Raw genomic sequence first — 26,677 nt, 5'->3', positions numbered from 1 at the left:
GCGTAAAGAATAAATTAATTATTTTGAGATCAAATTTAAATATTAACTAAAATTACAATCTTGTTCATTTATAAGACTACAATAAATATTTATCGCAATAATCCGTTAATTGATAAAAAAAATTATTTTAATTTTTGTTGAATTACACGATTTCAATAAAAACACTTTGAGAAAAAAGTCATGTCAGCAAAAAAAACATTACGTTACCTGGCGTACGAAAATCGGCTGTATTACCATCTACAGTGACTCGACCATCCCTTTCGACTCTTCTTAGGGCAACATCGTGCCAAACGCCATCATCGATACGTGTCTTTGACGATCTTACTTTAACGGGACCACTTCCGAGATCGGCGTGTAGATAAAGATGTCCGCCAAGAATTTCGAAGGCAAATAGATCTTGCTGCAATAAATAAAGAAATAAACCGCCTATATATATTTACAGCATTGCTATTAATGTAAAATAAATTGTTTCCGTGTGCACGCCTTTTTAAAATGTTCTTATATAATTTTTAATGTTTATTAAATTTTTAATTATGATTTTTATTTGTGGAATTATATTCGACAAACTATATTTAAAATATGTATATAGAAAGAAAATATATTTATATTAACGGATTTTGTTTTTATATATTTAGGGAATTATAGCTGAGTATAAGGAGAGATTTTTTATCCATATATAAAATAAAGAAAATCTCATTGTCGCAATTTATTGAATTTCTGATGCTACAGGTAGATAGATGAAGATGTATTATCGCATGTCGGCGTATCATTGTTATTAATAGGATTACGAATAAATGAAGATATATCGTGGCAATCCAGGTTTATCAAGTAATAAAAGAGATTTAACTTTGATAAACAACATTTATAATTTGTTAAATAATTTAGATCGAAACTCACATAATTCTTTACATTTTTGTAATAAAGGTGACAATTATTTTAAAAAATGTATAATTAAAAAGAATAAAAAATAATGACATATTTGAATGACACTTAATATATTAGTTAATATAGATTTGTTCCACGATAACATAAAAAGATGTTTTATTTACAACTCATGATTATTGAAATATTATTTCTTGCGTCAGTCTATTTTCATTAGCTTAATTAAGAGAAAAAATTCTATAATTTTCAAAAAGTGTGACTCGTATATATTTTTTGATAAAACAATTAGGTAACATATTAAAAGTTATTTATATAAAATGATAAAAGAATGTCTCAAAATATTAAATAATCGTAAAATTCAGGCATGAAGGTCGCTGACCATCAGAACTCATCGATCGTCGGAGTGTCATAGGAGGATGGAATTGTGCATCGATAATTAAATTACCGTCAGTCGAGTGTGCAACCGCGGCTGGAATGAGTTTTGGGACAAAAGCGGCTTGTTATTTCGAAAAACGTTTTCAGCAGCCAATAATTGTACAGACGCGTAATCTCGCTTTGGCAGCCACATTCGATTTTATTGTCTCTAAAGCTCTTTTGGAATATACCTCTTTTTACATGCAAAAATTTACTCTTCAACTTAGTGAATGTATACAAAAAAAGTTTTTTTATTTGTTACTTATTTGATTATTCTCAAATTAATTGTTACAACAGCTGTCGAAATGTCATAATTAAAAAGAAGGAATAAATAAAAAATGCGTACTCTCGTATGCGCTCCGCTACGGCTATACATGATCAGTCCGTTGGCTTCGTTGGTACGAATTTTGAAGGATATACTTCCGGACTTGGCGGCTTTCCAGGGTGGTAGAACCTGAAACAAACGAGACAGATGGTTCTTACGACGTCGCTTCAGGGCCTAAAGAGGAAAAAAAAAAAAGCGACGAGAAAGAGCGAAATGGAAGAAGCCGCGTCGTCCTCGAGAAGAATGGACGAGCTAGCCTCGTCGTGCTCAGCATCCGCAATCTCTACGTGCAATCTTACGAATTCGCCATTCATCATGAAGTGCTTGAAAGAATCAGATCACTCGTTTGGGCATAAGCGGCGGCGGAAAATCGCATTAATATGATGCGGCGACTTGCGAATTTATTTATCTTCTCATTTGAAGTGCTGCCGAATCGACATCTGAAATTTTCTCTTAAGGTCTTTTAAGATAATCGCCATTTTGAATTTATTATTGTTTATAAACTTGGATAACTTATACATATAAAATCCCGATACATATATACAATATGGTAAGCTTTTCAAAAGTTTTGCAGCTCGGGCTATGACTTTTGAAGCAAAAAATTACAATAATTTCTATATATTATTTATATTAACATCGATAGATATAATATCTAATATTTTTATATATAAATTACTACTAACAATTAATCGCTATACATTCATACATACCAAACACACACACTTATACACGTATTTATACGTACCTTTAGATATTTATGCAAAATGTAAAAAATTGTTTCGATAAAATATTTTTCCCAATATATTACCTTCAATTTTTCAAATAGTTTTGAAATTATTTGCCCCGTTTTATACTTTTATCGAATGCGATAGTCTCTTTCCTTCATCGATCATGACTAACAAGAATGTTTTTTTATACTCCACGCAACAAAATATTTCAAATATTTTTTTATGCAATATTTGTTAACAATTGTTTAAAGAATCAACAATGCGATAGGACGTGCATCCCCCATTTATACAATAAAAGACAAAAAAAAATATATATATTTTTTGCAAAAATATACGCTGGAAGTATGAAACTTATTCTGCACAATTTGCGAAATAATAGAACGTTGACAAACATGCGTGGAGAAAAATCCGAGAAATTCACGTATTGCTGCCGCAGCTTCACAAAGCGAGTGGATATATATATATATATATATATATATATATATATATATATATATACATATACATATAATACAGAATATACCTACAAAATCGGAGGCAACGAGAAAAAAATTCGTCGTATTCTGCATGAACTGCATCGTGCAAAAACCGGAAATGGTTGGTCGAAATAGTGGGTTACGTTCAATATATTGGGTGACGGGTATAGCCATTTTCACGCTCACTCGCGAAAATGAACTCTGCATCCAAATTTAAACGAAGGCACCCTCGTTTGCTTTTATTACTTTTCGTCTTTCTATTTTATTCTAATCGTCTTTTTATTCGTTAAAATTTTAATGCTATTTTCTTTAACATATTCAATTCTTCTCATGTATGAAAATTGGAAAAAGAATTATACCTCATTTTTCTCAATAATTTAAACAAATTATAATCCGTGATTATTTTATTAAATAATTTTTGTAGCATGTAAAAATTTTGGTTAATAAGCATTTTAGTCTCTCGGCAAATTTATCAGTTAAATTCAATAAAGAAGAAAATATTTATTCTTATTTTATTTTTATTTTATATCTTTTATCTCATTGGGCATGCAAGTAATACCACAAAATTTCAAAATTAATCTTGTAATATATATATATATATAATGATTTAATGTGGATTCCTTTTTGTGAAACCATAAATTATAACGATCTCGCTAAGAGCGCGTCATATTTCAATGGAAAGAGAAACAAGTCAGATATGTAAATAGTGAAATATACTGGCTATAAATTCGCCTCGTTTTTTCGCGTAAATCCTATGCATCCTGCCGCATCTCCTTTATTCGATTTTGCTAGCCATCGATGCAACTGAGAGAAAAGTATATGACGCGCCGCATTATCCCGCTTTGACAGTCAAAAGTGGTGCAACCATATTTAAAGTCGCATGACGTTATACGATCAGGTGCGCTCTCTGAATAATGCAGGGCACGTCTAACCGCTATGAATCAGCATCAGACGGAATGGATCCTCTTCGTTGTAGAGCTCATACTTCTTCTCTATCTCCTCAGCTCCAATAAAGTTCAGTATAAGCAATCGCGAGGATGACAGATCGAGTGTATCATCGCAATCATACCGATCATAATGATATGCAGAAAATAAATGCGAAAGTGTCTCTGAAAATCTCAAATTGCCTAAAATCCTTGTTGCGTGAGAAAACACTTTTAAATATCATACGAGATACTTTCCTAAATAAATTAACTTTGAATTGACTTATGACCTAGCTTTCGCCAGGTACTTCAAAAAATTGTCAAAGACTCATTGAGTATTCCCCTCCACGGAAATCTTTAGTAAAAGGCGAAAGAGTTATTCGTGCATTGAAGGGAAATCAGAGTGATGAGTAAAGTTCACAACGTTCCTTATATATCAAGAAGACTGAATTTTACTTACGAAAAGTGCTACGACTAGATTAGACATCTATCGACCATGTACGAAACTAACATTCGTTTCGACTCTCAACCAGTCTTGAAAAGGTCCTCAAATCGATACTCTTCCTCTCCCAAGTTTACTAACAATAAGACCCAAAATGTCAGTAGGACTCCGAGCAGAAAAGTAAACATTCTTATTTTCAACGATTTTCATTTCTTTATTTCAGAAATTATTAGAAAATATATATTTCTTATATTTATCGTTGTTTGCGAATTTATAAATCTGCAAAGTAATACAATTTTTAAAATAATTTCTGAGAGTGCCTATAAAACCTAGATCATAAATTACATTTTATTAATTACAATTTAAAATCAATTTATCTGAAAAAAAAAAATGTTTATATATTTGAAGTATAATTTATATAATTTCATAATTACAAAGAATGAAAGATGAGAGAAAAATATCAAATATAGAAAATATTATTTATTTTATATATATATTATAAAAATTTGTTTTTTTAAATTTGATAATTAAATATTTATTCAATATTTAATTATACACAGATAATATATTTACCAAATTTAAAAATATATGTAACATAAAATTGTATACACAAGAAAACATAAAAATGAGGTTTATAAATTTATCTAGAAAAAAGAGATTTGAGCATTTAAATATATATAATAATTTTATATTTTATACTTTTTAATTTTATATTAAAAAAAAAATAACATTAAATGTATATAATAAAATTATCAAAAGTTTAAAAAGCCAGCGATGACAATCATATAATATGAAATGATTATTCCCTTTTTAAAATCAATGTACACTTTTTAAAACAAAGTTACAAAGTACAAGATAAGGTGTTGGCTATCTCTATTGTGTAAAGAGCCCTAATTAAATGATGCATCTTTGATGCATCTCGCAAGAGATTCGCAATATAAAAGAATTGTCACGAGAAACGAGCTGGTTATTTTTACCGGCCTTTTCTTTTTTTTTTTTCCGTTGGCTAAACGTCGTGTGCTAATTAGGCCACAGACTATTCTACGGAATAAAAGACGGCGAGAAATATTTCCCGACCGAAATAGAGAAATAGACAAAGCAGTCCATCCGTCGCGTTAATCAACGTCCGATCAAATGGCCACTGTTCCTCCGTCGTTCTTTAAATACCTCTTTTTGTTCTCGTAATTCGTATATTTAAAAATACGACACGTTTAGTCCAAAGCACAAAGCGTGACCCGAAATAAAGCGCGATAAATCGACATTCTTTTAAGTCGAAATTACTTTCTCTTGCGATATCTTTGGTAGCGTATACGCAGTGGAAAAATATACATTATCATTTTACAATATATATATATACATATATATATATATATATATATATATATATATATATATAGAATGTTTTGTATGTATCTATCGCATAATTCAAAAGAGATGTGACCATTTTAGAATAATAAACTCTCTACTATATAAAATTTCAACAAAGAGATACAACGGTAGAAATAAATAATAATACTGAGAGAGAGTTTTTAATCTGGTTTTTCATTAGGAAAATTGGCCTTCATGAAACTCCAATTAGACTTCATATTTTTAGTATGTGTATAAAATCCGTGTTTCCCCTGCACGCGAATGCGAATATTTTCTGCTCATCAAAAAGAGTTTTAAATAGAATTTTTTTAGGACATACATTTTTGCAAAGATATGTGATAATAGATGAAAGGCGATTCAAACAAGAGGGGAGGAAGAGATTCTCCAACGATATTAAAAACAACCATGATTCTTTTGGCCTCTCCGAAAGATTCTAGTATTAAAATCACAATCTTTTAAAGTACATCTCCAACATTATACACATCGCGACATGAACATTTCAACACACTGGAGATACGGAAAGTCCGCGAGATTGATACCACCTGCAGAGGCATCCACACAAACGGAAAAACTTTTTCCAATTTCACCTTTGGGAGCGAACCGTAACTCGCCATGAGACTTGAGACGGTTATCTCGAGGCCGGAAACTTTTCCCGCGTTACTACGAAGAAAGTAGAAAGAAAACAGGTTCTATGCATATGATTTTTCTCTGCGTAGAAATCCGAGAACAAGAAAATATCTCACGTCATTTTAGCATTAGCGTTTAATATTAGAACAGCATGTACCAAAAATATCTCAATTATTACATTAAAGATCACTTGAACCGATTGATCATTTATTATGCATTTTCTAATTACTTTAGCCTGCAGAATTATTATCCCTCCGATTATATAGCATTAATAACAGATCATCTTTTGCAATAGTATCGTAAATAAATATTGATGAATATTTTACGAGAGATATTTAAGAATTTAATTTAAAGGCATTTTAATTATTAATTGCAGTCGTAAAAAGAGTGTAACAAAAATAACCAAAATTGAAAGAGATCATTGCAAATCTATGACAGCAACTGTGATAGTAGTAAAACTCTTTTACGTTTCATGGCAATCTTTCTAAATTTTTTTCCCTCGAAGAATCGAAGGGATCGATCTCGAGTGACTTCTTCTAGGTTGCTATATCTTCAAAGCCTTTCTTTTCGAATGTTTCTTACATTTTTCTCTACCGGAGCGAATATCTTTGCGAACAACAATTCCCAAGAACGCGGTGAAGTACTTTTCGTCTTCCCTTCTTCATTGACCGAGACTTTTTCATTCTCACTTTCAACAAGTTTTTAAAAGATACGCGTTATAATCGAAAATGGTTTTCTACAAAATCTTCCTTAACAAACGAATTTTTGCAAAGCGATGGATCATTTTGATCAATATAGCGTCATTTTGTTAACTGTCAAATTTAAATACTACAATAATATTACGCATGAAAAATAACGTTATTTGCATAATTATATATATGTATGTATAAATTATCAATTGTCCAATTAGCAGTCAAATAAATGAACAATAAATAATATTGCGAATAATATCGGTATACTTTCGCACAGAGATTTGAGCGATGTTTAAGTTTTAGTCACATAAATTTTCGTGTGTGTAACAATATCTGAATAAATATTTATAGAAGATTTATTTGCACATCATACAGTCAATATGTGTAATATTCTGATTATTTTTTCGAAAAGAATATTTCACATTTTGATCGCGCGATAATCAATGCGTCAGCAAAATCATTTGTCAATATTGATGCCGCGAAAATATTGGATTGAAAAATAATACGCGCCTATATTACGTACAAACACACAACATCGCGTTCATGGATGCGTGATCGTCATCGATCTCATTATATCTTGAAATCCCACAAATTAAGGGGAAACTGGAAATCTCTCGTCCGAGGCAGTCGAGAAATTCATCTCGCTAGTCCGCTGCACAAAGTGCACTTCGTCGAGGATATTTCATCCTGAAACTGGCTACATTCTTCCATTCGCCCTTCTGTCTGCACGCCACGCTCGCTCTTTTCGCGAAACTCTCGCCCGAGCAGACGATCAATTAGAAAAGTTAAATTACTTTCTGAAATAAATTATTTACTAATCCGCGAGTGTCGCGCGCCCCTTCGTATCACCTCTCCTCCATTTTATGGACTATCAATCCTTTCCGGTCTTTGCACCTGTCAGCGAACTGTCAATTATAATTATGCGAGCTTTATGACAAATGCTCTATTATACTGCGCTTAGCGCGCAAATTTCAGCTCTTTGAGGAAAACATTTCTCAATATTAGAATAGTATTAGATAATCTTCAGTATTAGAGGAATTGTAAAAATTTATATTGCAAAATTAGCAGCTTTATGACAAGTTATTAGAATGATAAATAATAGTAACAATATGTTAATCTATATATTAAGCATCTTATTGTTAGTTAAAATTTTAAAGATGCTTTGATTTGAGGTTTATCACATATTATCACATATTGTTATGGCTTTATAAATGTATAAGTAAATTTAATATAGGATGGCCCTCTCTTTTTCTCACATCCATACTTACACATACATACAAAATTCCTATATTTTGATAAAGTAAAATAAATTCCAAATAATTTCTCAACCACACAAACATGAAAAGTTTTGATAATTGACATCGAAAAGCAAAACATTTTTTGTTTTAAAATTTTTATATGCGAGAGACGTATTGTGTTGACAAGATATAACATTTTCATGATTCGTGTTGAATTTTATTAACTCTTGCCGCATTTATATTAAAAGAGCTACTACGTTTCTTGCATGCAAAATTTTTAAAAGAAAAAAATGTCTTGTTATTTTCCGATGTCAATCATATCTCGTGCCGCGCGTTGAGAAATTTATTTAATATTTATTATACTTCATTAAAATAGAACTTTTAAGACACTGTGAATCTTTCTTAATATATTCAGACTCACAAGTCATTAATTAATTACAACAAAAAAAAAATGTTCTCCATTCTTGTTTGTAGTTAGGAGGCTCAAAGGGGTGTAAAAGGCCCCGAGGATTAATAAAAAAACACGTAGAGAGCCTAGGAAGACAACCTGTTGTGCAGGCGGGTAGGTAGGTCGCGACCACGTGGGAGTACCTGCCAACCATCTGATTGCGTTACACGACCCGTGAGAATTTCCAGCGAATGGAAATGCGTCAACGTGGCGGCAATATCGGTAGCTATCGGATAGCATGTCTCCTTCTTGGCGAACCGATTCTGACGGATTAAGGTCGACTGGTGTATATATACGTTGGATGGCTGATTAGTTTCCCCAACTACGTCAACGTGAATCCGCGACTGATAGCTGGCGTTCCCATCTAAACTAATCGTCGCGCCCGATTATACATCGAGTTACTTCGTCCTGATCATGAACGCTGCGAAGTTAATTATACAAACTGTCTCAGATTAACTAGATATATCCCCCTAACTATATACGTTAATTACTAGTAATTAGGTAAAGCGATGCGTCATATTCTTTTCAGGAAAACTTCACGACAGGGCAATATTTAACAGTCCCGATTATTCCGATAATTTTATAATCTATTTTTTTTTTAAATAATAAAATGCAATTTATTTAATATTTGATGCAATTTTTTTTTTAAATCAAATTAATATTATTTTTGTAAATCAAATTAATATTATTTTGCGAATTAGTAATCTTAGTGAAAAGACAATCTAGATAGAGCTTTATAAAAGCGCTTAATCGAAATGACAATGCGCTGAATGGAAGCGATAACAAATAATAATTTGTAAAATTGCTCTTGATTTACGCAATTGCTGGCTCAATTAACGGCTATTTTAAACATCGCATGTGACAGGCTTTTATATATATTAATTCGCGTGTGTATTTGCCTGTCGCTCTTCGAGCAAAGCTATCCAGAGTTTAGAGACCGCAAGCTGCTTCCTGTGCAAGCTACTCCAAGCCTGATGCGCGGAACGTTATAGCCCGACTTACAACCGCAGTAACTGTGTCATGCTCCGTAACACAGTGGCTTTGTTAAAAGTCAAGTGTTTACGCGCTCTCGGGGCTCGTATCCCGCCTCAAAAGATCGATTAAATGATCTCTCACCTGCAAACTCCATCGACGATGAAGAGCAGATCCGTGCGAGCGATCAAGTATCCTGAAATACATCGTAGAAAACTCGAAAAGAATGGACGAAGGAAAAGCAAAAGTTTCATAAAACTTTCGATAGGACTTTTTCGAGAATAAGTAAATTCTCTTCTAAGCTAATTTCACATAAAGTCCTAAATTTATAGATTGCTTGAAATGTCCGAAAACAAAATGTTGATGAGACATAACGTTAAAATAAATTTTTAATCAAGTTTAGAGACATTTCGATGCATGAGAAAGATCTTGACATTTTTATAATTTAACCACATTAAATAAGATTAGTTATATTATTTAATAATGTATAATGTTGAAATGTCAAGAGTGGTTTTGACAAAAAATGTGCGATGTATACAGAACTTTGTATGCAAAAATTGAGTTTAAATAATTTTATGTATTTGTATAATTATATTTTCTAAGTCTATAATTTTATTTCAAGGCTACATAAAATATTCAAATTTCTCTGAATGAATGTTTAGATTTTCCTTAAGCGATGAGAAAAGAGCAATTTACTTGAAAGAGTACTAAGCAAATTTACATTTAAATATTTGTTTTATAATGTCTACTCTTTATATAAATGCATATAAAATAGAGAGTAAGGTATTTGCATTTTAATTTGTAAAATATTAACTAATTAATTCAGAATTATTTTTTTATAAAAGAATATTGATGAAACAAAAAGCATACAAATTATAAATTAAAAAAAAAATCTCGAAGAAAAGATAAAAGATAAGCACCCCGGAGGATTGTTGTCGGAATGGGTGAAAAGGGGCGGGGGAGAGGAGAGAGGTAAAGGAACTTTTGGCACGGAGTAATCGAGAAATATATATTCAAAGTTATTCCAAGTGTTTTCTTACCCAGAGCCCCACCGTGTTGCAGCTGCGCAAGAGTTACGATATTGGTATCGTGGTTAGGCGCGGTGTATATATATATATATATATATATATATATATATATATATATATATATATATATATATATATATATATATGTCGAGGCTTAGTAGACGAGAATTTAGGACTATCTTATATTCGCGAGGTGGTGGAAACAAAATAGGACATGTACACGTATATGTGTGTCACGTATATATGGGTATCGTTTGTATGTTAGGTTTCATCTGTACCACGTGAAACGACTGTGAGACGGGCTGGGATTGATTCTGAAATTGATTATTGATTATGGCATATTTCGATCGATTTGAAATCTCTCTCTCTCTCTCTCTCTCTCTCTCTCTCTCTCTCTCATTCTTTTTTTTACTTTTTCTTTTTATATTTATATATCTGCGGTAAATGTACCGACATATCGATAACATAACGCGCTTTTCCCATTGTTGTCGAGCGATGCTGAAACAGTGATTGTTAATACTGCGAACACAGTATTTAAGTTATTTACAAGCAGATTTAAAAATTTATATTAAAGATTTATTCAAGATTAATATTTATTTTTATTGATAATTATTTTTACGATGAATCTTTTATCTAATATGTTCGTATAAATGCTTCCTTTTTTTTGTAACATATTTATTAATAAAATTACAATTCTAAGTAATAGTTAATAATAATTAATAATAATTACAATAATAAGAAAACAATTTTATACAGTAACATATAATATTCGTATGTATGATTTTCTTTTTCGATTAGCATTATTTATAAATTTATTTTTATTGATTTTTATTCTGCTATGATGAAAATTACATATACGACTATATAAAATGTAACTGTATAGAATATTTTTTTTTTATAATTGTACTTGTAAAAGGGCCATTAAAAAAAAAGATTTAATATTATTTTTGACATATATAATTAAAAAAAATAGTAATAAATGCGATTTAATTACAAGTGGTTAAGAATATATTCTATTAAATTAAGAATATAAGAAAAATATTCATAATATTCAGTGATTGAAAGTATATTTTGTGGCATTAAATTTCAGAGAATTTTAAAACATTTAATTTTTAATTAAATCTGCTTCTAATATACGTTTCTCTCGAAACGATTATGTTTCAGCATAACTGATAACAGTGGGTCCAATCGGTGTCGATCTGCTCTTTCGTCCTGAAAATATAATTAGACGTAATTTTTGGCGTCAACATGCAGGCGGGTGCATTTCGTTCGTTCTCCTTTCCTCATGCAGCTTGGTGCTCGAGCTAAAGGCCATTGTCAGACGCTCATTAGTCATTCATTCCGTGAGGCAGAGAGGATGATTTGATGAAATGATCGCTATTATCGATCGAATAAAATCAAGAAGCACAACAAGCCTCAATCTGCCAAAAATTAAAGTACTTGTCAAGAAATAATTTTATTAATCGCGCTCACAGTCATTTCGAAGTAAACAAATTAAATAGATTGATTAATTAACTCTAATAAATTTTGGAGAGGACTTTTTTTACTTTTTGTAAGAAAAGATGAATGCAGTAATAATCAATTATTTTTGTCTATAAAAAAGAAAAGTAATATAGTTTTCGATGAAATAATAAAACTTGATTTTGATTTAAGTCCCAATATCTCTCATTGTATTTTACAATAGCAAAGATCGCGTCAATGATATAGATGATGATAGTGAGAGGAACGTAGATTATTGCGTGCATGTGCAATGACCAATGGTGTACCTAGAGAGCTAGCTTAAGTGTCGTGTGCGTATATTATCCACGTTTGAGCTATGTACATATTGTGGCTCATCTCCTAACCATTCGCAAGAAAGCACTTATGGAAACAATTACGGATACAATTATTGACAAGAATAAACACTATAAAATATGCTGTCAATTAATTTAAGAATCAGGATCTCTTCTTACATTTTTTTTTTGCCGATAATTTATTGTTTCAAAAATAATTGTGTATAATGCCAAATAAAAAATATTTATATTTTACACGAAAATTTCTAAATATTTGGATAGCAGTTGACACGCGATCAAATATTTTAGATAGTAAATGTGATATATGTGATAGCGTGATTTTAGACGTTAATTTTTCTTTCCGTTGTCATGAAGATTTTTGTATACACAGCAAAAGATCTCATATCGATAATTTTTTCCATAAGCTACGTGTCTCTTCGATAGAGGAATAAAAAGAAGAGAAGAAAGAAATAATAAAGTTGGATGTAGAAAGAAGATAAGAGAGGCGTAAATAGATACATATAAAGATGTATTCAAATATTGGAGCATTCGTTCAAATATTCTATGCGTGATTTCTTCACATATATTATATGTATATTTTGTAAACTCACAATATATCTATACTTAAATTTAAATCATACTCTTTTAAGATTTATTCGCGTATACATTTCAAATAAAATAATTGCAATAAACATATAGTAGTAATATATTATAAGAATATATGTAATTATTTTTTTAGATTGTACGGTTATGCTATATAAATTTTTGAAAAGAAAATATCATTACAAGAGACATTAATTAAATTAGAAAGCAACGTACGCGTTAAACAATATTTTTCCCCGAATTAACAATATATGCATAACAAAAGAAATGTTATTTTATTTTATTAACTGGTCATTTTATGTTCAAACATATATATATTTATCTCAAAAGATCTGAAAGTTTTTACTATTCGAATATCATTCATTTGAAAGACTGAGTAAAGAAAAAAATAAAAAGAGAAAAAAATAAGGAAAAAGAAGAGAAAGAGAAAAATAGAGGAGAAGAAGAAGAAGAAGAAAAGAAAGTGCTCTGGTGATCACTCCCCTCTAAAAAGCTAATTTCTCGCGTGAAAGTTAGCCAATTATAGGTATATACAGGTGCGTATCCGGGCCAATCAAATGAGAGCTCGCGAGCTGAGCTCTCAGCTTCATTTCTTTCACTTGCTGTTTTTTTCAAGCTTGTGATACTGAGGCTTACCAGGTGGGACTCTGGGCTGGTGAAGGTGACCACAAGGCCGTGGAGTCGCCTCATGTTTATCGTCGTTCCGGCCTTCTTTAAAATGGCAGTCCAACAGCATGCGTTGGCCCAAGTTGGACCACGTGTGGGCGCACGAGGGTCAGCAACATCGAGAATCGATTTTAGAATGATCGGCGTCGCATGATTGCGCGACTTATGTACTCATTGGTGCTTTTTTTTTTCATCTTGGTGCCAGTTTTATTTCAGAAAACTAATAATCGCTTTTACTTGTACGCATAATAACATTAATGGTGCAGTATAGGTTGAAAAAAATAGAAAATGTATACATACATTTATACCTAATTTAATACCCTGCATTTTACATAATATCTTCGAAATCAATCAGCATCTTTAATTATAGCTTGTAACGATTATTATCATTATAATTTGTTTTTGCTTTAAAAATTCTACGATAAAGTAACATGCAATGTATTTAACATTTATATAAACGTGATGAAAGAGTGATATTAAAATGATCACATCGTACAAATTGAAAAATTTGATTTTTTTATTTTGTATTTGCGTCGTAATATTAGTTTAACGACGCGAGAGAAAGTTGTCAAGTTGGAAAATTTATTTTGGCGCGGACAGCATTTCCAATATTCGTTCTTTTCTACCAAATTTGTCTTTCGTCACATTTCAATGAATGTCTCGCACGATATTTGTTTTTCGACACGAGGAAGGACATCGGGACGCATGATAGACAGCGCGACATTAACAATCGATTTCGGAAATTCATTTCCACCAAGACTTATGAGAGATCCTCGTAATTTCCTACCAGCTCGCGTATAGTCGCAGAGGGAATTGATTTTCGAGCCTCCGCGTTTTGATTGACGCGAGATCTTATCTCGTAGATGTTCTATTAAATCCGAATTCGCAATTCAAATAAAAAAATACTGCTAAAAAAAGCCAGTCGCTTAACATTTTATTTTCATCTAAAACTTTCAACATTAACTTCTTACTTTGCGCAAAGCTAAATGCTAAATTCCTTGATTGCCAAGTTGTTGCGAACGAATAAATTGCGGATGAGACAATAAAGTTTCATTCACGAGAGGTAAAAGTAAGTACGACTTTTAACAGTAGTTTAAAGAACATTCGTTGTCGAGCACATCCCTCGCGGATAAATCCTTGGAGGTAACCTCGTAGCGTAACTTTCGTTCGCGAGGCTCCGTAGGATTGACCCTTTGTGAAGTTACCTTCCTAAGGAAATATGTATACCATGAGATTTAAGCAGAAATTTTATCATTTGAAATTACTGCATTTATTATTATAAATTTATTTAAATTTTAAAACATTTTTGAAAAATAAAATTTATATACATATATAAGAATATTTATAATTATATTAGAGTTCTGTCACATATATAAAAATAATAAATTTTATATTATGAAGTTTAGATTGAGAATGATTCTACATTTATTTTCAAAAATGTTATTATTTATTTAATAATTTAAATATTTAACTTTATAAAAAATAAATAAAAATTGCAGAAATTGTTATCAAAATCTGTTATAAAAATTAAAAAGAAAAGTTGAAGTTTTGTTTGATTATAATCTAAAAAACAATCATCATGTGTTTAAATTCACGTATAGATTAGAAATAGAATATAAAAATATGTAAAATATTATATAAAATATATTTAACTGACTTTTTAACTGTTTTGTTGATGAAATTGAATAGAAGAAAGGCTTTAGATCACATAAAGAATACTTTGGTAAATATTTTACTTTGCAAGTACGGCAAGTACTTAGATCTTTTTTCAAAAATCCTTCGTAAAACTAGCGTGCAGTGAGCCGTCTTTAGAACGAAACGAGTATAAGGCGCATCGTTAAACACGTCGCTGGGTATAATGCGTCACTTTAAGACGAGAATTATCTTTCGGACGATATAACGAGAGGAGTAAGTCGCTGAAAGTCTCCGTGGCAGGGGATTCGTGTCGGCACATCGTGCCCGAGCATTAAGGCGCTTGTCATAAATATGAGGAGACACGCGTTCGTCTTGAATACCCGTAAAACTTTCAGCGAGCCGCACAAAATGAGAACATTGTGAAAGTTACGTGAGTATAAGTAAATTCACCGACAAGAAGCAAACGACGATGCTTAATGTTAAATGAGAGGAGAGGAGAACATGACATACGAAGATTAAAACGTGAAGATCACGAATGAAAATTTTTGTAAATATACTAATATCAGGAATTTCGAGGTGAAAAGACGAAATCGCATCAAACGCGATAACGAAATCTCACTTCGTCAAGTATCAACTGGACGATGGAAATATTATTAGAGCCGACCGGGATGAGATCTAAGTACGCGAGAAATACCGAAGATATACCGTAGTGGAATAAAATCCACCTGTGTTAGGATTTAATATCGCGGCCATCTCTCGTCGAGACGCTTTCGAGACGTCACGTAAGCTCGAGCTACTCGAGGGCTTAGCGATTTCGTGACAGATTATACCGGATTATTCGATGAGCACTCGCACGAATAAGAAAATATACCTGGGGGAATTCGCCACGACTTCGTCCAGATACCAGCCAATTTTGTACGGGGCACAAAATTCTGTTTAGAAAATTTCGTTGTCAAATTCTCTTTCGATCGTCAGTTTTCCACGTCATTCCACGAGAATCGTACATTTGACTGATTACAAATGTGTCAAGTAGAATATGTTATACCAATTTCTCAATTTAAATTAAATATAAACTATTTTAACATAATTGCGTCTCAAACCTTTATTCTTATCGGCAAATTTTAAACTTTTATGTTGTTATAAATTAATATATAATTTAATACATAATTGCTAGACTCTTATTCTATCAGGAAGTTTCAAACTTGGCCGAGGTTAAGAAATTAACCGCGGAATGTTTAATTATCAAGGAGAGTGATAGAGTAATCGATAAATGTAGTCTGTGTGCGCTAACTTGTATACATAATTATTTTCTTTTGCATGTTTTATTATACCTACTCTTCACAAAGACAATTCTGTGGTATGCCATTAATAAAAATATTTATATAATATTTATATGATATATATAATATTATATAATATTTTATATTATTTATATTATTTATATTATTTATATGATATATATATATATATATATATATATATATATATATAAGACTTTTTTAATTCATAAAATATTAACTAGAATTAGCTCTTTATCTGTATGTCAAATCTTTAATTTAAGAAGTTTATTTTTAAATTGTTTTAAATAAAATAAAATAAAATAAAATAAAATAAAGATTTTGCAAAGCTTCAATAATACTATCATAAATGCATAATCCCCGCTTTAAAAGAAACTTTTTAATTGGTATATCGCTATATTATTAACTCGGCAAATTAATTTGTCATTTGTTGATATATTTGAATAAAGTTTCACGAAGCATTCGACAGTGAAACTTAGTCACCATAGAAATTAATTATTATGCTACCTGTAAACATTACACTCGCGTTTATTAATTCTTGGAACTCGGTCGCCTTGCAGAGAAGTTCACTCGGTTAATTAAACCAGCACCGAAAACGGCTGGCGCGTTAATTAAAAGACGGAAGGGCGTCTTACAACCGTCCCGATTGCTCGCACTATGAAGAGGAAGGGATGGCACTTGGTTGTGAGAGTACTTCAAGAAAGATCAAGTCACTTCACAGTACGAATTGCAGTGTAAGAAACGAATGGAACATCAATTTGGAGATGTTCTTAACATCGTGTCTCAATGAGTGAAAGAAAAATGTATTAAATTATATACAAAATATATATGTTTTCGTGTTTCTAAAATGGCACATAATATACATAAACACGTCAAATAAACAAGCAAACTAAATAGATACATGCAAAATAAACAATAATAAGTAAAAAATAAACAGAAACGCAAAAATGATCGGAGATAAAAAAAAAACGCTATTGATGTGATATCGTAAATTAAATCCCGATTAGGGCACATTCCCTAAATCTCAAGTAATCGCGGATATCCACTGGCTTAACCAGCAAATAGGGCGTTTAAGGCTGTTAGGACCACTAGGGTTGTTAAGATTACCAGAATTGTTAGGATCACTAGGATTGTTAGGATCGATAGGATTGTTAAGATTATTAAGGCTCTTAGAATTGCCAGACATTCTCTCTATACTATTTTATATAATAAGATTTTCATTATTATATAATATATTGTAAAGCTCTTTATAGAATATTAAAACTTTATGCTATAATTCAAGATCGCAAAATTATAAAAAAGTATTTATATATTTAAAATTTTTATTATTTATTTATTTAAAATATTTATTAAAAATTGTTATTGAGAAATTTTTATCCTTATACTTAAATTTATTCGCGTCCGTAAACAAATTTCTATAAAAATAGTTATATCCATTTATTTTTCAATAAAGAGAGAGATATTTCTAAATAGTGAAAAAATATTTTCTCGGGTAAATCTTGATCTTGCGAATTAAAGATGATGATTGTCGTTGATTCGTTGAAATATTGAAGTCATTGTTATTGGGAACAGTTCGAAAGATTCGGAATTTGTTCATCCTGTAGCGGGATTCTTGACGTTCGATGGGTAGCTTAACTTTTCTTTACAGATCAATCCGATGGGACCCGTAAAATAAAACACATTTAGGTCACTCTTTACGTTTGATATCATTCTTCTCGCTATAGGAAATTAAATGGTATGTTATTCGATGGAAAAATTTTGATTTAATTTTTTTAAATCATTATCATCGCGATTTATTTATCCGCGAATCAAAATATCTGATCTTGTATATTTAATCGCAATTATTATTTTCTTATTTGATTGTTGATTTATACCAAAGCTTCAATTATCTGTTCACACATCGAATTTTCTTAGAAAATTAAATTACACTTGTATAATTTAAATATCTTTCTTTACAATCAAGAGATATAATTAATAAATATTATTTGCATTATGTAATCTTTAATAAATATTGTAATTGAGAGTCGATGATTAATATAGCATAATTAATTATCTAATCTGAAAATTTTGAATGAATTTTGTGTTGTACAAAATATTTTATAATATTACCTTCTATTATTCTATATTATTATTATAAATTGTATTCTTTATTGTATTATAATTTTATTATATATTTTATATTATTATTATGTATTTCGTATATAAATATATATATATATATATATATATATATATATATATATTTATAATATTTTGTGATAAACATTGTGATAAATAGTTATAATAAAAATTATATCTCCTCGATCGAAAATTATATCTCCATCCTAACGAAGGCATTTGCCAAGTGAGGAGATTTGAGTACTCTAATGAACCTAAGAGAGCTAAGCCGGCAGTAAGGTCACCGGATAGGTCAAAAGGGAAAAAAGACTAATAATAAGAGAGATATTTTAGTTATATTTATTATATTAATATTTTTGAATAGATGAAGAGGAAATTAGATTCCAAGAATATTTACTGTTAAAAACTAAAAATTAAGAAGGTGTGAAAAAGTAACGCGATCAATCAAATTTTTTTTAAAGAAAGAATCAATCAAAGAATTCAACTCTTAAAGTTAAGTGACCTATTTTAAAATTATGCTTATATATAATAAGATTTATTTGGCAAAATTACTTTTTCCTATTCAATGTTAAATTAAAGATTTAATAAAAGATTCAAGGAAAAATTAACTTCAAGTTTTTTCATACTAACAATTTAGAAAGGAGAGAAGAATATCAATGAATTCAATAAAAATATTTTGTTTTTCTCCTATTTTTATATAACTAATGTAGTTCTATAGACATGTTCCATTAAATTTTATATGTTTATACATTACTTTATACATTTCACTGAAACATTTTCTGCTATACAATATATTTTAGAAGAGAAGATATAAAAGAATAGATAGAGAACATTTTACGAATATTGTGATTAATAATGCATCAAAATCTCGCGATTTGTCGGTCAGATGCCAACTCATAATTTTACTGAAAATCGTTGAACCTGCTCAAGCTGCGCGCGAAATTTACGAGTGCGGGCTGGATTTACTTTCCAGCGGAATCGTGACCCGTAATTCTCGATCACGCGTGTCGCGAGGTAACGATCGAAGTAAACCATCATTGCACCCTACACGCGATATAACCAATTAAAAAAAGGTAGCATGATCCATGAGAATGCAGCGGTTTATTCATTATTTAGATTGATTTGCAGTCGTGGATCCCTTTTGATAAATCAAGTATATACACGAGTAATTTCTCTTCATAAATAATAATTAATAATAATTATAATAATAAATTAATTATAATTATAATAATTAATAATTCTAATACACATATACGTTTGCTCTCTTAAGATTAATGCAAGATTTACGTTTGTCAAATTAAATTGGGAAAGTGGTAGTTCAAAGAAATTCTTATTATTTAAAATAATCATATAATATACATATAAGTTCATATATTTGTTTCATTTGGAAAATAATTTCTTAATCTTCGCTTTAGCAAATAAAATCTAATAAAAAAAGAAATGGTTACTTAGACAAAAAAATCTTATTTAAATAGCGCTTATGTAATTGATTTGATAAATAATTAAACTTTTAATTGTATATTTGCTATTTTTAGTATTAAGGCCTCGATATGTAGGAAAAATAAAATCAACTTTGCGTGTGCACTATGGGAAACTTGCAAATAAAAGAAAAAAAGAATGCACAAAACTAAAAAAAGAGAAGAGAGAGAGAGAGAGAGAGAGAGAGAGAGAGCAAGAGGAAAAAAAGGAATGAATCAGGATTGCAAGCGAGCAGTATATCCGCGCTATTCTTTCCGACACTTTTCCCAGATGCAACCCCGTCGCGCGCTTTCTCGTCCATTTATCCTCGCGGTGCATTTCGCACCCAGTCCCGACAATGTTTTATTTAGCAGGGACGTATATTTTCCGGCCGGCTGAGATTCGTCGTCTATCCGGGCGAAAATGTTTGAAAAGAGCGAAAGGGACGGAGGGAGAGAAAGGGAAAAAGGGATACAACGTGAAAGGAGGCCGAAGGGCTAATCTCGTTGAATAACGACGACATTCGCGTTGCTGTAACGTGAGCGCCAAGTTACACGGTCGATTCCCTGCGACTCACGATAGAAATAATATCGTAAATCGCCGAGTGTGAAATCGAGCGCGCACAAGTGATCGTCACCCCTACGAAAAAAAAAAAAGGATCATAAATACTTGTTCAATTTCTTCGCAGCGGGAGCGAAAGCGACGAGACCCTTGATGGTCGTACGGGTTGATCTCGTCTGGATTAACGATCCGGTGGAGTGGAAACGGTTAAGGATCGGAAGGGAGTCTTGATTCGATGTGAAGTATTCTGAGACGATCTCGGTTAGATATGGATATATCTTGGCAGCGATACACAGACTAAAAGGATTTTACGTGAGATACTTAGACGAAAATATCTGTCATTCTATACGACGTTAGTCGATTAATGGAAGATGCGTGATAAAAAGAAATGAGAATTAAGTCACACAAAATTCTGATAGAACATATCAATAATTTCTTTCTTCAAACGTGAAATCATATTTTGCATCGAATCGACGATGCGAGAAACATATTTCTGTTGCGTTCGTTAAAGTCATTCGGGGCTCGTTAGCTTTCCACCCTACCATTTACCAGAGAAGGCTGAATGGGATTGAATCGTTCTCGAATTAGTCGGGGGAGACGAAGCCGGGGATTGTACCGAGGAACAAGCGTGATTCCTAGAAAGGGGATTCGCGGTAATTCGCGCGTCTTTGCCTAATTGGATTACCGGAAATTCCGGTGTTTTGCTTATAAAAGCACACTGTGCATTCTCGGTTGGCAAAGCATTTCCGGTGTTCTTGCTATTGGCTCGATTTTTGCCCTTCTATCTCGCTAGTCTTGTCGTTTTGTGGTGAAATTTTTATTATTAAATTGTACCTCGCGGCAAAATAGACGAAAACGAGATTGTAGCGATGAAATTCAAGGCTGATTTAATTTGATCATTTCGCACAATCAGAATTTCCATAAATTTTTTTTTTTTTTTTTTGACAAATACAACACAATTTCATTATTGACGTTGCACATTTTTTCCTGTCTGCAGAATACTATAAATAATGTTATTATATTATTGAATTGTTTTAAATATATTCACAAAAGTGACAATAAATCTCATAAAATATCTTTTTATCGTTTTTAGATTCTCTTTTTATTTATATTTTTAATTAATAGTTTATATTTTATGTCGTGTATTACTTATTATGGATAAAAAACATTATATTTTGTTATTTAATAGAGATATTATTTCACTATCCAATATGATAAAAACATTTCAAATATAGATTATTAAATATAATTATTTAAATAGTGTTTTAAAGATAAATGAGCATTTTAAATATTATCTAAAAATTTATTAAAAAATTTTTCGTGAGATTATTAAATACAAATATGTAGGATTTATTATTAAAACAGTTAACAGAAATGATCAATTAAGTAATAATTTTAATAGAATTACCAGAGAGAGAGAGAGAAAAATTCTTATAAATTCTTTAAAATAATGTTTTCAAACATAGCCATTTAAAAAGAAACATGTCATTTTAGTATATATATTATTTTGAATATTATTTAAATATTATAGTTAATAAGAAAAACAGTTAGAAAAATAATGTAAAGTAAAAAAAAAACATTTTTTAAAAAATAATTATTGTCCCTCAGGAGCTCACAATAGTGAGTACGGGATTAACAAACCCGAGGTACCCGAGTTGTTCTCAGCCACTTAAATCTCCTGGGAAATGATGAAACATAATAACATATGGTTGATGCCCATATTTCAAATATTTATAATTTTGTATTCTAGAGTCATTAGATAAATCATGTACAATCCAATTACGGAAAGAGCATATATAATTTTTTTACGTTCTTAAGCTTACATAATAATAAAAATAGTTTTTTTTTATATTGTATTTTAATATTCTATTAAAATACTATAAACGCGCGCTTCGCGCGCGTAATTTATTTTATGTGTATATAATTACTTACATACTAATTCTAGTTTTCCACTTTTTCAAAATAAATTAAATAAAAATTACACAGCCACTTAATATTTAAACTATCAATTGTGTCTCTCAGTTATGACAAGCTTTTATTGATATAAAGTAATGTTAAGTGCATCGTCGAGATAACCAATTAGCATCGCGAAAAAGAGGTAACAATACTGTCAGTATCGATTTAATAAACTCCATAATATATTAATTGATAATTTAATAATTGATTTATAATTTAAAATACATGTATAATTTAACATTCCATTTGTATATACGTCATAGTGCGAAAAATATTTCAGCAACGAGTAATCAAAACATAACATGGTATATGGCGTAAATGTTAGCGCATAATTGTTAACGTGTTATGGCTTACAACTTTATTATTCTCACGGCGATATTCGAACAATAAGGTAGTAGAACGCGAGACACTCCATCAAATTTCTCTACTCAACGCGATCGCGACAAGTATCAGGAAATAATTTGATATCATAAATAATTAATTATCTTTCACACACTTTAAATTTTGAATAATACATAATTATATCATAAAGGATAAATTCCGAAGTGCGTATTTTGCGTGACGTTTTAATCAAAAATCCAAATGATTAAAATCAAAATTGTAAATTATTGTTTTATCGCGATCTTTCTCTCTCTTTCTCTCTTTATAAACAATAATTATTTCTTTAAAAATACTTGATTTTTAATTATATTTCATATTTTATCGTTATTCGATTTTTTGATAATTTAAATATGATTCGACTTGAGAACGCGTAACAAAATAATCAAATCGCAGGTCCGAATAATAATTAACATAATAATAAGCTTCATGATATATTAATCGTTTATTAAATAATTAATCTATCATTTAAAATACTTATATTATTTAATATTCCACACCGTATATACGTCATAGTACGCAATATATTTTCGGCCGCGAAGACAATAACATTGTATTCGGCCTTGGTGATGTAAACATTAGCGCGCTAACGTCTGACGACGTATAACCTTGTTATCAGTCCTACAGCAACGCTCGAGCAATAAAGTAGTCGACTCGCAGTACGATTTTCGTGTGAAACGGGGTTCGATCATACCGAAAGTGCGGGAGTGTCGTTCAAAATATCGCGCGTACAAGTGTGGAAGTATCTTTTAGTAAAAGTGCGGGAGTGCCGTTTAAAATATCACGCGTATCAATCAAACTGAGAGGAGGAGGAGGCCTAGGAGAGGCATCCTGCACCGGCGGAGCAACCCAAGGGTGAGTATTATTATTTTTATATTAATTATTATAAATCCCGCACACGCATTAATTCGATTCGATCCTTGTTGGAATAGTTTAAACAAGAAAAACTCATACTATAAAAGTTTTTATTTAAAATAGTTTTCTTTTTTAGAATTTATAAAATTATTTCATATTTATATACCTTTTTATTATTATACGCATCGGATATAAAATTCAATGCGCACAATAATAATTTTTTGAAATATTAATAATTATTTTAAACGTTGCTTTAATTTGGGTTTTATATTTGTATGTTGCAGACAACGTAGCCTCAAGACCAAATCTCCGCTGTTGCGCATCAGTGCCGGTGAGTGATAAATTTTATTTTATTTTGAGATGACGGATCCGTAGATATTGTAGATGCAAATGTAGATTGTAGATTGTAAATAAATCCGTTGCCTCAAAATGGATGGGCTATAATAAATGCAATCAAATAATTTTTAATAGACTTTTTAAATATCTATTAAAACACATTAGAAATATAATTTAAAATATAAATTAAAAAAATTGGAAAAAATATAAAATATTTTTTTCAATAGAAATTTTATTTAATGTAGAAGACACTAATAATTTTATTTCTTAGATGAAATATTGATAATTGTGATGTTGCGCAAATTTTGTCATCATTTTTCACAGCCCATCCATCTTTATTATCATAGCATCAATGAAATTTTAGACAGTTTGTCACGCATCGGTTTAATATAATTTTACTTTAGTCAATCTAATGTCAAGTTATCAGTAAAATTTAATTATTGTTTGAAGTAATAATATTTAATCTTATAATAATATATAATATTTATAATATGTAATTTATATTAAAATAAATTAATAAAACATTTGTGTGTCATAATTTGACTGAAAGTCAAATTATTCAAATATTAAATTTTGCAATTTATTGAAACGATGCATGATAAACTGTCTTGTCATAAATGAGCATAAAATTATGCTTGTGTACCCCGGCGACAATAATTAGCCGGCAACGGAAGGAATTTTTTTCCTTCATTGACTTCTGATAGGGGGTCAAAGCTACATCTCTGGCTAGATGTAGCCAGAATTAATATGGCCAGGATCAACAATAGGTAAGCCCAACTGGCTCAACGGAAGTAGCCTACGGTGCATTATATTAGGGCATGCGAATAGGGCACGCGAGTAAAACACGCGGTTAGGGCACGCGGTTAGGGCACGCATCTAGTATAAAATACATATAACTATTATAAAATTAGTTCTATGTAATATAATAATATGTATAACTGTTTTTTCAAAATCAATTAAATCAAAATTATATATATATATATATATATATATATATATATATATATATAATATTTAAATTGTCAAATACGCAGCCATGACAGATTTTTATTAATATGAAGTAATGTACAGCGTAATATTAAAATAACCAATCAATATTGAGGAAAAGAAGCGACTATAATTTCGATTTAATCCGTTTTTTTTTTTAAGAATGGATTGTTTTCATTTCTGTATACACTCCGTAAATTATTAAATCTTGGAAATTTTTGAAGAATAATTCTACTGTGGCCACCTTGTGCATTTTACATTTATAACACGCATTTATAGCACCGCAGGTAACTATATAATGTCGCGAAAGTCGCCGAGGAAAACGACTGCTGGCTAATAATATGTCGCCCAGCTCGGCGGTAGTTTCATGAGTTTTCTACTTTAACTGGAATTAACTTTGCTTAATGGTCCCTGCTCTGTTGGTGCCGTGACTACGGTAAATAAGCGAATCGGGACGTCCAATTTTTGACTTTCCCAACAACGAATTTTCATGATCTATGCAAGCGCGCAGAATAAACATTACACGATACATAAAACTCTACTCTATGTTCTTTTTAAATGAATTTTTTAACTCATAATTTCTTAATATATGTAATACTAATTAATAATTTTCATAACAGTACGAAAATTAAATTTGAAGAACTCTGATAAATGTATGAAAAATATTAATAATTATATGATAGAACATTTTTATGTATTATATTTTTTTTTATAGAAAAAATAAAAATCAATGTCATATTTTTATTTTTATATATAGATAATGCTAATTATATAATTAATTTATTTTTTATAAAACAAAAAATATATACGTATCGGTACATTATATCTGGGAGAGAAAATACATGTCCATACACATTGAATAATGGTTCTTGTAGCAAATTTAATAGGAGAGAAAAAAAAAATTCATATTATCGTGAAAAAAATGTCTGTTTGATAAATCAGATCAGAATCTGTTTTATTTCGTTTTGATCCGGCTGAATTACTGCTTAATTATAAACCTGAGATGGCACATCGCGGATTAACGACTAATTCTACAGAAACTCGAGAGAAAATGGGCGGATGAAAAAGTGCAGCCTCGAAGTTCGCTGATGCATGTAGCCACGTGTGCAACGGGATAGCTATATGGCCGTGGTGCATTAGATGGCCGAACACGGGAAGTTCCGTAGAATAAATCAGGGGCAATGCCGTGTAGACGAGGAAAATCGGCGTGTAACAGCGGCGATGCATCCGACGCGCTCGTACTGCAAATGTGTTCCGTGCACGTAATACAGCGAGGGTATACAAGAACCCCCTGCAGAACTATACAATGCGCCGCAAAATGTAAAAAAATCTTATGCGAGATACTCTTTACGCTTTTGCATCTTTGTTGTAATCAAAACATAAAAAAAAAACATTAAATTTATGTGCGTCAACGTAAAAAAGGTTTATGTATTATAATGGAACGAGGCTCCATATATTTATCTCATTTCAATTTTGTTGATATTTTAAATC

The 26,677-nt window shown here is 30.7% G+C and overlaps 1 protein-coding gene and 1 non-coding gene across 5 annotated transcripts in view; both read right to left on the bottom strand.

Moving 5' to 3' along the window:
- Nucleotides 1-26,677, bottom strand: part of LOC126848122 (neurexin-1) — a 203,450-nt gene that overhangs the window by 48,300 nt on the left and 128,473 nt on the right. For 3 of the 4 annotated variants that reach the window (XM_050588724.1, XM_050588726.1, XM_050588727.1), the window contains 3 exons: nt 13,575-13,649; nt 1,643-1,750; nt 208-400 (listed from right to left, as the gene is read on the bottom strand). In XM_050588724.1, the coding sequence (XP_050444681.1) occupies nt 208-400; nt 1,643-1,750; nt 13,575-13,649 (376 nt within the window). The remainder of the gene's footprint in view (nt 1-207; nt 401-1,642; nt 1,751-13,574; nt 13,650-26,677) is intronic. The other variant, XM_050588728.1, reaches the window with a different exon arrangement.
- Nucleotides 4,036-4,155, bottom strand: LOC126848519 (U5 spliceosomal RNA). The gene has a single exon (XR_007687271.1). It is a non-coding gene; the product is annotated as a U5 spliceosomal RNA (small nuclear RNA).

The sequence above is a fragment of the Cataglyphis hispanica genome, chromosome 3 (genome assembly GCF_021464435.1).
Source record: "Cataglyphis hispanica isolate Lineage 1 chromosome 3, ULB_Chis1_1.0, whole genome shotgun sequence".
Classification (NCBI taxonomy): domain Eukaryota; kingdom Metazoa; phylum Arthropoda; class Insecta; order Hymenoptera; family Formicidae; genus Cataglyphis; species Cataglyphis hispanica.
Note: the sequence above shows the minus strand (reverse complement) of the source record. Positions and strands in the feature narration are given on the sequence as shown.